At 57.1% G+C, this 11,749-nt stretch overlaps 4 protein-coding genes across 4 annotated transcripts; 1 reads left to right on the forward strand and 3 right to left on the reverse strand.

Annotated features, from left to right (window-relative positions):
• Positions 1-1,146: 1,146 nt before the first annotated feature.
• On the reverse strand, positions 1,147-1,872 carry N657DRAFT_675910 (uncharacterized protein; the record flags this gene model as incomplete). Its single annotated transcript, XM_062795858.1, has 2 exons — positions 1,147-1,742; positions 1,830-1,872. 2 exons carry the CDS (start codon positions 1,870-1,872, stop codon positions 1,147-1,149), a joined length of 639 nt encoding a protein of 212 aa, XP_062651846.1.
• A 226-nt stretch (positions 1,873-2,098) lies between these two features.
• N657DRAFT_562350 (carbon-nitrogen hydrolase) lies at positions 2,099-3,110 on the reverse strand (the record flags this gene model as incomplete). The annotated part of the gene is made up of 2 exons (XM_062788134.1): positions 2,099-2,986; positions 3,066-3,110. 2 exons carry the CDS (start codon positions 3,108-3,110, stop codon positions 2,099-2,101), a joined length of 933 nt encoding a protein of 310 aa, XP_062651847.1.
• Positions 3,111-3,536: 426 nt separating this feature from the next.
• Positions 3,537-5,100, reverse strand: N657DRAFT_638481 (uncharacterized protein). The gene is made up of 4 exons (XM_062791600.1): positions 5,040-5,100; positions 4,542-4,827; positions 3,692-4,436; positions 3,537-3,632 (listed from the first exon to the last, which is right to left on the reverse strand). The coding sequence occupies exons 2-4, from the start codon at positions 4,762-4,764 to the stop codon at positions 3,614-3,616; spliced, it is 987 nt and encodes a 328-aa protein (XP_062651848.1). The 5' UTR covers positions 4,765-4,827; positions 5,040-5,100; the 3' UTR covers positions 3,537-3,613.
• A 2,079-nt stretch (positions 5,101-7,179) lies between these two features.
• On the forward strand, positions 7,180-11,243 carry N657DRAFT_685684 (uncharacterized protein; the record flags this gene model as incomplete). The annotated part of the gene is made up of 2 exons (XM_062796797.1): positions 7,180-7,877; positions 7,927-11,243. The coding sequence occupies exons 1-2, from the start codon at positions 7,601-7,603 to the stop codon at positions 11,241-11,243; spliced, it is 3,594 nt and encodes a 1,197-aa protein (XP_062651849.1). The 5' UTR covers positions 7,180-7,600.
• Positions 11,244-11,749: the final 506 nt, after the last annotated feature.

The following is an 11,749-nucleotide window of genomic DNA, read 5'->3' on the forward strand; positions in this document are numbered from 1 at the left end:
GAAGATGGAAGAAAGCAGGCGGAGAAGAGTGAGGTCCTACAATTCCTCGGATCAGATAGTTATAGGGTGAGAAAAGCAAGTCAAAACAAGAGGAGAAGACCACTCAAAGACAACATGAAAAGGAAAGAGAAAAGAGGTGAAGCGGTTGGATATCAAAAACAGAGAGAGGCAAGCAGGAGGGAAAGCAGCTTCCTATCTATGCTTGAGACTTGACCCGCTAGCACACGTGGGCTCTTTCGTGCTCCGTTCCTATCGTGGTAAAGTTCGTCCTGCCGGATGCTAGGTTGACCACCAGTCTGTTCACATCCAGCATTTCTCCATGGAGACCAGACATCAGAGGGATGGGAGAGCGAGAGAAGCCGCGAAAGCCCAAGAACTGGAAGGATTGCTTGGCGTGCCATCACTACCATGCCTTGATGCCTTCCCTCCGGCCGATGTTGTACTCGAACGAATGAGTTGGGGCCCAGCAAGCATTGGCATCACCAGCACGAGAGAGACCTGCCAACTACAGCGTAATCGCGTTGGGGGGATCACCTGATAGAAACTAACAGGGCAACAAGAACACCTTACACATTCAGTATACTCTATGCTGAGCTGTCAGGGGCACGCGGAAGAGTCCCGAACAGACCGCGCAATGTCGGAGGGCCAAACAATCAACGCCTGTGCCGTACAAAGAACACTCATAGCGTTGCCATACGGAGTATGGCCTGCGTTCCAGACCCAACAACCGATACTACCGCCGGCCCTGCCTGTTCCTGGTCCATGACCCACGCCATACGATATAGCTTGGGGTCCAATACCAAAGGAAGATGAGAAGAACGACCTCCATTCCGTACGTATTTGCTTGAACTAAGATACGCTCTGCTCCGGGTGCCAATAAAGGCAATATTATTCTGTATTCCGAGTCCCTCACGTTGACCCAACTTACCATCGCTCACAACGTATCTGTGGGGCCAGAAGAAGATAATCCAGTTTTGTGCCCCACGTATTCGGCTTCGTCTTATTCCGAATCGAAAAGATGCTGTGAACACCTCCAGCTACCTTGGGTATGGTGCCGAAGCTCCAGGGACCGCTGATGCACCATCCCCGACGAGGGCCGTTTGTCCGGCTTCACGCAAACATGTCACGCAGCAGCCTCACAAGATCCTATCTCTCAGCACAGGAGAGGTGGTACTCCCTCACGAGGACTGGCTTGAGGGACTGCGTTGGCTGAAAAGAATTGAACCGCCCTTCGAATTCTCCGTCCGGCATCGTCCCCGGCGAGCTGAACCTGTCCCAGCGGTATCTGCCTCTCCAGTGGCCGGGGACGGGACCCGTGTACCGCACAATCCACCAGATGAGCAACTCGTACGAGGGCGCTGTAGGGAAGGGGTAAATCCCCGTGTGGACCTTGAAGAGGAGGCATGCGAGCTGCCAGATGTCGCCCTTGCGCGAAGCTGGGTAGCCGAAGAGGAGCTCCGGAGGGAAGAGGTCGAATGGACAGTGCAGGGTCACTATCAGCGACGAGGTGGGCTCGACGAAGGCTTTGCCGAAGCCGACAAGAGCGGCATCTCCGAGGAGGCGAAGGTTGAGGTTACAGAAAGTCGCCAGTTGCACCGTCCTTGGAATGTGCTTTGAGCGCTGTCCTCCGCCGGCTAACTTGATGTTCTCGCTCGCAACTGGGCCAAGGTAGTTGCGGATGACGAGTTCATTGGCGGAGTCACAGTAAGGAATCTTGAGCAGTCCATGGGAGGGGGATAAGTCTGAGATGGGTGTCAGGATCGATGTGTGGACACGAGTTTAGAATGGAAATTTCACCAGTATGGCAAATATCTGCACATCTCGGTGACGGATGTTTGCTGGCAGAGGTCTTTGTGCATTGACCTGGTTCATGTTGTTGCGCAGTAATGGATGGCGAGGATTGTATTGGGTTACATCTTGTGATATTCCAGCACATGGCCCTTTGAAATAAAGTCAGATATACATAACCATGTGAGCAGTCACTTGGTGATGGAAGGGTAAAGGTACCAACCAACACCACCGCTGAAACCGCTGAACAAGGAACTGGCTGACTTACAAACTGACCCGACGAACCTCAGCCTTTCCATGTCCGATCCTCTTAGGCCCCCTTCACCCCCTTCCCCTGCTTCTCATAGCCATAATGCCACCCCTCCCCATTCAAGTCTTTCCTAACTTTATACTCCCTCTCCAACACCTTCACGGCCCCAAAGTCCACCTCCACAACCCCCATAGTCTCCTCATTAAGCCCCAGACCAGGCCCGCCAACGCACCCATACACCGGCGCTGTAACCTGGCTCAACCCGCCCGCGTTACAGTACACCACCACACACTCATTCTCAAACGCCCTCGTAACCAGCACGCTGTTGGTAAACAGCTGCTCACAATCAGGATTCATCCGCAACCGATCCTCGTCCAGCTCGCTTCGGTCACACAACCAAAAGCTCGGCACGACCACCAGCTCCGCCCCGTCCAGCACCAGCTCGCGAAAGGCCTCGGGAAAAGCTAGGTCCCAACAGATGAGCATGCCCGCGCGGATCGGGCGGCGGCCTCCGTCATCTTCTTCGTCGGCCCAAGTCAGCGGGGTGTCAAAGGCGGTGTGCCGCGGCTGCGACAGGCCCGCGGTCAGATGCGGGCGCTCTGAGTGCCACAGATTCCTCTTTTGGTAGGAACCGATGAGGGCGCCGGATGTGGCGGCGATCCAGTAGGCCATGTTGCGGATTTCTTTGTTTCCGTCGTCGTTGTCGCTGTCATTGTCGTGAACCTCGCAGATGGTGCCGGGCACGATGTTGATGTGCAGTTCGCGGGCGAGGGCTTGGTAGCGGGGGAGGTAGGTCGCCGACTCGGCGCAGGCGGCGACGAAGTCCGGGTGGTCGGGGCACCAGGACGTTAGGTGATACTCCGGGAGCACGGCTAGGTGGGCGCCTTGGGCGGTGGCCTGGCGGATGAAGGACTCGGCTCGGGTGTAGTTGTCTTCGACGGCAACTTCCTCTGTGGGTGTAAGTCGTAGGTACTTGACAGGAAAACGAATGTGACAGGGGTGATAGAAGCGAATGGATCTACTGTACTTTTGGTTGAAGTTGAATAACGGCAATCTTGTAGAAGGGCGCCATAAGACGATGACTGTTGGTCTTCGCCCTGTCTCTGCTGTGATAGGTATCGAAATCAGTGGGAAATCTTAAATGTGTGGAACCTCGTGATGTGACCGTTATGTGAACAATGAAAGTTGGGAAGGAGGGGGGATGGTGGGAACTTGGTACTCAGGTCATCACAAAGGCGACAACTCGAGCTGACCTGCTCTCTTGAGTGCCTTACCCCACTCTCAGTGGACCTCGCAGCAAGACGTCCTGTGTGGGAGGCGTCATGAGGATGCTCTTGGAAAACACCTCACATTGAACCCGGGGCTAATGCAGATCTTGTCATTTTGTCATTGGCCTTATTCGTGCCGCTGTAAACTTGCTGGTGGTATCCAGCATCACCGAGTCGTGGTTCGCAAGACACGGTTCTGACCATTCTATGCTCAAGTGTAACCGCCGTTCCTTCCCATTGCATGCAAGACGATCGTACCTCCATACCCCGTTCCGCCAAACGCCGTCTCCCTCGTAAACGCCGTCCTCTAAAGAATGGTGCCGAAGCTGGAGAACAGAGTGTCAGTAGCAAGTCACTCACGCACTATGCGGCCCATCTTACTCACCCAAAGGTCCTCTTGATGCTCCGGACATAGTACTCAAGCCAGTTATTCTTGGTCACCTCCTCCTGGCCGATAGGCACACCCTTCCACTCGACGCGCATGACGGTGACCGAGTCGACGTCGTTCTGGTCAAACTCGATCTGCAGCGTCGAGTAGTGGCCGGCAGGCCACTGGTCCAGACGCCAGCTCTGGACGATCTTGGTCGGCTCCTCCAGCTCCAGGTACTCGCCCGAGACGTTGCCGCCAAACAGTTCAAACTTGCCGCCCTTTTTGGCGCCTTCAAACACCCTGGGCGGCGCCCGAGTGAATGCGGCTAACCGCTGGGGATCGGTAAAAGTCTTGTAAAGCTCTTCCGCCGTCGTGCGAAACTCCTCCGTGTCGTTCACCGTGGTCGTGTTGACGATACTGCCGCGGTTGATCTGAGTGCTCGGCTTCTCATCGGCCGGTTTGGCCGCCGCAGCGCCAGTCGGGGGATGGTATTTCGGGGTGGAGAAGCCGCTCGACGGATTCGACCCAGGCGCGTGCTGGATGTCCTTGGCATGTTCGGCAATCAGGGCGGGGGCCAGCTTAAGGAACTCGCTTCGCAGCTGGGGCACGATCTTTGAGCGCACCAGATCCTTGACCGGCTGCTTTTCCTTCGAGTCGGAGTAGATGTCAATGTCGAACACAAACTCGTCCTCTGAGAGCTCGTGCGAGACCTCCGGGACTCGGATGGTGCCCGAAACGTCGGCGTCCTCAGCCGTGGAGCCTGGAGAGCGGGAGTTTAGCTTAAGGTCACAGCATTGCTGGATTACGATGGATGGGGGCTCGTGGAGTACGGAGACAAGTGATTGTATTCTATGGCAATACGTACCTGTATACTCCAGAGTTAACTTGACATCAAAAATGGTAATGACCTTGCCCTTGCGCTGTGCCACGTCGACGTCTCCATCCATGCTGACGACCTTGGTGATTTTAGCCGTCACATCCCCCTCCCTCGCCTCAATCTTGGTGAGGTTGTCATCAAACCACTGCCGCGCCCACGGCGAGGCGTCCTTATTCACCCAGTGCCAGTTGTTGGGATTGTGCAGAACCATCTTGGCGCGTGTTCCGGAAGGACGAGAAATTCAAGTATGGGGAGCTAAAGCCTGGAAGTCAATCTGCTTTAGTCAGCAATTGATCTGCTGAAGCTGAGTTTGGAACAGAAACAATGAAGGAGTTGCTGCTCGGTCAGAATTGGCCTGGTGGGCCGCAGCATCTGTCATCAATGGAAGGGAGTACAAGTCGCCCCTATGACTGGTGCCAGCTGAATGATCATCAGGGAGCAACTATGGTGATCGGTGTACGATACGCGACGCAATACTTGACATACCTGTTGAGGGGATGCCGGAGCACAGTCGGTCAATCTCTTTCGCTGCGAGGTCAATTGGCTTGACAAGCTGCTGAGGAGTCGAAGGGAGGGCGACTCGCCCTCGGATTAAGAAATCGGGCAAATGTCAGAGAGGAGCTTTGGAAAGCTCTAGAAAACTCGGCAGGCCCCGCAATTTGGAAGGCGGGGAGACGGGGCACTATTTTCCACCGCCTTCTGGAAAGACCAGCACCGGTTTCATCAGCCTGCCACTTCAGCTCTCTCCTCGACCACTTCAAAGTCTCGCATTTCCTGATCACTTCAAAGTTCGCATTTCCTCGAAGATTTTCAGCTCCACGAATATCCACAATGCTTATGTTTTCTTTATTTCAGAGACCACCTGTATACGCTGTCAAGATTGGCGGGATGCATGTCTCTTTACGGAGTAGTCCAAGCGTTCCAAACTTCCGCTTTTGATAACCCTCAGCCTCTGGGGCTGCCCGCAGTCACCGCAATATCACCACCATCTCAAGCATTCAGTTGTAGGAGCCTGACCGCACAAGTTCTTGCCGGTACAGATACCACCATGATCGAAGCCGGGGTGGAGCCGGCCGACTGCCGTTGCAGGAACACACCCCGGATCCAATTCTTCCCGGACCGGCATTTGGAGTCGCCGAACCTAGACCCTAAAAAAAAATAGCCCCCCGGTCCCAGCCGTCTGGAAAAACGCTCGCCAAGATTAAACGGTCGGCAGCCGGGAGCTCGACATCAGGCTGGCACCGGCGGTTGGCGCATGATGCTCAGCTTATTCGCGTGCCCAAAACCCATTGCTCAGGGTCGCTCCCGGATATCTCGTCTTCCGCTGCTGCAAGGCGGCCAAGAAATAACTCAGCGTATAGGTAGGCACTCAAGCCTGGCATTCAAGTTGTCAACAGAAGCTGCTAGCAATGCGCTTCCAAGACTGGAGCTTAATCTTCCTGTCAGTTATTCTTGGCGACTAGAATCAGTTCAAATGTCCCAGGATATCCGTAACTAGCAGTTCAAGCTCGTTGTTAACCAACCGTACACTGTAAGCCCGGGCGACGATGGGCCTGCTGCCGAGATCCAGATATAACGAGTCAGGCTTCAGCAGGCTCTGAAACTCCCTCAGAGGCCTTCTCGGATTTGGACATGTATGTACAGATACAGGAGGGTTGACACAGCCAGATGCTGGAATCAGTTGAACCCGACGCAAAGCTTACACGTCCATGTGCCTTCTGCTCATCTCTCGTTGAAGAGCTTGCAGACTAACACTGTGCCTTGGGCACTACTCTACTAGACGACAATATCACGATCTTCCGATCTGAGCGTAGCGGAGCACTGAGGAGCCTGTGCATTTTCAAGACGGCCGAATCATACGCCAAGGACGACCACAGAGCTAAGCGCCGACAGCGTGCATCACGCAGCATCTGGCGAATCAAGACCCAACGGACGAATTCTGAGAACCAAAAATAGATTGTTCGCACGGGCCTCAGCAAGCCAACCTCACCAAACCAATGATTCCTAAGCACTCTCAGTCCAGGGTTCATGGGCTAGGCTCGCCGCCATCACTTTGTTGGCGTCGCTGCTGGGATCGCCGAGCCCTATGGTGTGCCTGCATGTTAACTTTTTTCTTGCTGCGCTGGAACGGAGTAATTTTCGAAGACGACGGACAGAGTTGGTGATTCGTGCCCGGTTAGTTGCAGATCAGTGTGGCACCAGTACGCCCGTGTCTTGCCGCAGACGCATCCGGCCTCGAGTCAGTCTCTCTCATGGGTACAGGTTTCTGTGGAAAGATCCATTGGTGATCAATAGGAGCCATTTGATGTTGCGCGTCCTGACCGGATGTAAACAGGCTTCGCTGCACGGAGAGAGTGTCGGCAGACGAGAGCCACGTTACTCAATCGGCTTGACGTCCACAGGTAGCTACGCCGTCAACCTCGTCAGGTCCGTTTGCAGGGTCAGTCTCGGCGCAGAAACCCTCCTGGACGAGGCCCATATCTGAAGGCACACCAGGTCGCCAAGGCCGCCGGACCCCAGCCAACCACCACAGAGCGGGAAGGTGGCTCCCGCTTTTCAATGCAGGCCCGACAGTTTAATCTATCCACCGACGGCACTCCCGCACCAGGGTGCTGATAGGTTGCAGCAACACGGTCGCCTATGCTTGGTTACCTGTTGGTCTGAGGCACTCTCTCCTTACCTCTTGCAACGCTCCCATCTACTGCTCAACACCATCTGCAGCCTGCACGACCTCGCGCCGCAGCCGCGCCTTGGGAGGGACGACATCTGCCGCGACGACGGACATCAAATCGCGAACCTTCACCAACAGGATTTAAGCATTCTTAGTTTTCTATCATGGTAAAGACCCAATCGACGACTCTGCGATCAGCCAGGGCCACGGCTTGAATGGCGTGGTGACATTGCTGTGTTGTCTGTCACTGGCGCCGGCTTGATAACACCCCGACCTACGGGCTTGAAGAAGTCCGCCCACATAATCCCCGGATTAGACGCGACGAGATAACCTGGGCCCGTGTCAAAGCACTTTGGTCGGACATCAACAGCCCGCCATGATCGGTTCTTCACGGGATCCCACTGCGCGGCTTCGCGCCGGGCTGAATCCCCTCTTGACGGTGTCGCTGGGGGGTTACCACGGCCACAACTCGAACAACACACCAGTGTCGGCCTTGTCCGTGAGTTCGCATGGCGCCTATTCGTCCGGCCAGACTCCCCTGAGCGCTATCCAGCCATATAACCCGCAACAATGGGTATCGTCGCCCATTGCCGGCCCGGCCCCGGACCGTAGCCAACACATGCAAGCTGCCCAGCCATTCCATGATCCCCAAAGTGAGTTTCGATTCCTGCAACTCGGAATGGTTTGATTGACAGGAGAAAGCGTCGCCGCTCCCTCCCCCGCCATATTCCCCTCCCCGCAGCGGACGGCCGCCGAGCATGACATTCGATCAGGCTCCGGTGGCCAACGTGTCTGTCGCGAGAGCACCTCCCCCGCCGATTCAGAGGGAACCTCCGGGCGCCAACACATCCTTCCCGCCTCCTCCTGGAGTCAGAGGCGCTTCGCGGGAGAGAAGATTTGGGCTCCCTTCCCTTGGGAGGAGGAGAGAGCCAGAACAATCAAGTCCCCCTGTTGAGCAAACCCCGCACAGCAGGTCTTTCAGCATGTTATCGCGGGGTGTCGGTGGTCAGCCGGCGCCGTTAACGCTTCAGATACCACAGAGAACCGATTCGGACGCCTCCCAGAATCTTGCACCTGGCGCACGACGAGCCGTCTCCACACCGGCCGTATCGACACCGACCTCGGCGCGATCACGGTCCTCCTCACAAGTGAGATGGGACCCTTCGATGCCCGTACCGCCCCCGCCCCCGGGGCCGCCGCCGTCCTCAGCAAGGTCGCAGAGTGTCCAGCGGATGCCGTCAGGGAGCGATCCAATCGTGTCGCCACCGACGCGACGGCCGCCTCCAAGCGGGATAACCGCGTTGGGACCAGTACCGCCCACACCAGCAAACTGGAGTGAGGGCGACCACATGCCGGGACCCGCAGGGCCAACCACGGAGTCGCCTAGTACAGCGGCTGTGCAGGCGGCGGAGAGCTCGATCGCTGGCAGTTTCGTCGAAGGCCCGCCACCCGAATCTGGTCCTTCCTCGGCAAGCCCAGCCGGAGGTCTGACGAGAAGCCCTGCAGTGAGACATGAGAAAGCCCAAACACTGCTCGAGCGACGGAGTGAGAGCCGGACAAGGGGAAGCAACCGCGACTCAATCGATGCTTCGGGGAGACCGCCACATCTCTCGGATATTGTGATCCCATCCCCTTCCGGGGGTACGCTGCAACGACGTCTAACGATCAGCCGCGGGACGCCGCGGACCGGGCGGACGAGCGATACTCCCAGGACAGGCGAGTCGCATGAAAGCGGACAGGAGTCGCGAACTCCACGGGCCGATGGCTCGGCACAGGTCCTATCCGGGCAGGTGACGCCGACGATGTTATCACCAAGTGCCGGGAAGCAGCCGGAACGCCACGTTTTTGCGCCAAAAGCCCTGCCGACACCCCCCACGGGAAGTCGATCATCCTCGACACATCGGGGCCGAGGTTCCGATTTCCCGTCGAGCACCCCACAGTCCCCTTCACCACTAACCAAGCAGACTGTCATTACCCAGAGCACTGAACAGTTTGCTATTGGGGCCATTGAACGGTTCAAGGCCTTCGCCCAGAAAGAGGCGGCCGCGCCTAATGACGCCGAACGGGTGCGGCTGTTTGCCGAATTTTTCGTCAGCGAGTCAAGGATACGCCGGGAGCGGTATGGGGCGGCCATAGGGGCCATGGGGTCCGAAATACTTGACTTGACGCGCGATCTGTTTCGGCCTATGCCTGCCAGGCGAGAATCGAGCAACTCGGTCACCAGCGGGATCGTGGAACTCACGCCGCAGTCGTCTGAGCCTGCGTCACACCGCGGATCCATTGGATCTGCTTTGGGCGGCATCAACACGCCGACCTCCAGTCAACAGGCACCGCCGTCGCCTGCACAGCCGTCGAATCAGAACTGGCAGTCGTCGAATTACATGCCCTCACTCTCTCCAATTCTGAGTATGAGCGTGAGCGACGCCTTGGATGAAGAGGACTCGCGGGGCCGGCCAGCAAGCCGCTGGTGGGAGGCCGACTCGACCGGTGCTCCTGGAGGGAGGATAGAGAGGTCAAAGCGGGAGTCAAAGTATATGGGCGTCCCAAAGGAGGCCCGTGAAGCTTTGCAATGGATCGACGAGCCGCACCCATCGCCTGGGGCGGGATCGAGTAAACGCGCCTCATATCCACCAGAGAAGACGGGATGGCACGACCAGGACTCGGCGAACACCCCCCAGGCTTTCTCTCAGAGCTCACTGGCATCCTCGTCAGCACCGGCAACGCCGAACCCCGATCACCTTGACGTCTCGCGCCTTGTGACGCTTCCCCCGCCGTATCCTCGCCACCACCCCGCCGTAAACAATAATCATCCGGAGCTGACGGAGACGCGTAACGCGGTTCGCGGCATCAGTGATATGACCGAGGTGGACGAAATCAAGGAACGGTTTAAGCAAAGAAGCGCACAGCTCCGTGCCGAGGCCGCCGAGACAGCCAAGAAGCGCCGCCAGGCCCTCCGGCAGCACTTACAGCAGCAGATCTCGTCGGGTGCCATGAGCTACGCCGACGCAGCCGCCATCGAAGCCGACGCCAAGGCAGAGGAACAGGCCAAACTCAGGGAGCTGGAGAAGCAAGACTTCGACACGTTCCAAGCCGCCGTCGTCATGCCGGTCAACGAGATCCTCCAGACGCGCATCAACAGCGCTACCACCCTCTTCGACTCGCTCCGCAGCCGCCTGTTCGACGAGACGCACGAGTCCAACCCCAACCTCCCGCAAGAGGAAGGCGACGAACAGCCCGAGCTGCTCGAGAAGCTCACCCTCCTCAAATGGATCTTTGAAGCGCGCGAGTCCCTCCACCGCAGCCTGTACGACCTCCTGTCGGACCGCAACGACCGCTACCGCGACATGGTCCTCGTGCCGTACCGCCTCGCGGGCCAGGACGACAAGGTCGCCTCGGCCGAGGCCTTCTTCGTCGAGGACGCGGCCAAGCGGGCGCTGGCCTATTCCGAAGAAGTCCTGCACCGCACCCAGGAGTTCCGCGACGTAGTCGAGGAGACGGTCGTGCGCGGCGTCGAGGTCCAGCTCAACGCCTTCTGGGACATCGCCCCGCCGCTTAAACGCCTGCTCGACAAGATTCCCTGCGCCGACGTCGGCGGGCTCGAAGGGTTCCACATCCAGATCCCCGCCGCCGAGTTCGCTGAGAATCCATCGTACCACGCCCACCCGCTGCAGTATTTGTATAGTCTGCTGCTGCATGCTGAAAAGAGCACATACCAGTTCATTGAGAGCCAGACGAATCTGCTGTGTCTGCTGCACGAGGTCAAGGAGGCGTGTGTGCTGGCCAAGGCTAAAGTCATGGAGCATGACCGGAGGGATCCGGCGCGGGTTGAGGAGATGAAGGCCGAGGAGACGAGGCGGTTGACGGAGGATTTAAAGGAGAAGGTTAGGGTCGTGCAGGATCAGTGGAATAGCGCGCTGGGGGAGACGGTGGGGAGCGTTAAGGAGAGGGTTGGGGGGTGGTTGCTTGAGACGGGCGGGTGGGATGAGAGTTTTGAGGAGGGGGGCGTTGGTGGTGTTTAGGGGTTGTATTGCTGGTGGCTGTGATTGCTTCGCTCTGTTGTACCTGCAAGGAAACGGGCGGGTTTTGATGATGGAAAGGCTTTTGGAGAACAGCAGGGCTTGGGTGCTATTACTTCTGAGACGGTGATCTTGATACCCGCCCTTGGCTATTTACTTCCGACGCGTATGGGCTAAGATGAAACGACACAATGATGTATATGAGCTGCATATGAAGGCGGCGCCGTATTTAGGAAAGGAAGACGGTTCTTCTCAAACATACTCGTTGGAGACCCTTTGAGATCAAACGCGCAAACTGGACTTGGCCGACTGCTGGATCAAAAAAGAAAAAAAAAAATGAGAAAAATCTAAACCAAACTTCCTCTCGGCTGAAGATATACCACTGCCACCATTCAGGGAAGAAACGGAACATGGTGCAGTCCATCCTTGATGAAAGGTCCCAAGACACGAATCGTTCTCTTCCCTCCAGCGTCTTGTTTGCTGCCAACCCGGAGCCTTGCTGCACCCCT

The sequence above is a fragment of the Parathielavia appendiculata genome, assembly GCF_033297405.1.
Source record: "Parathielavia appendiculata strain CBS 731.68 unplaced genomic scaffold N657scaffold_1, whole genome shotgun sequence".
Lineage (NCBI taxonomy): Eukaryota > Fungi > Ascomycota > Sordariomycetes > Sordariales > Chaetomiaceae > Parathielavia > Parathielavia appendiculata.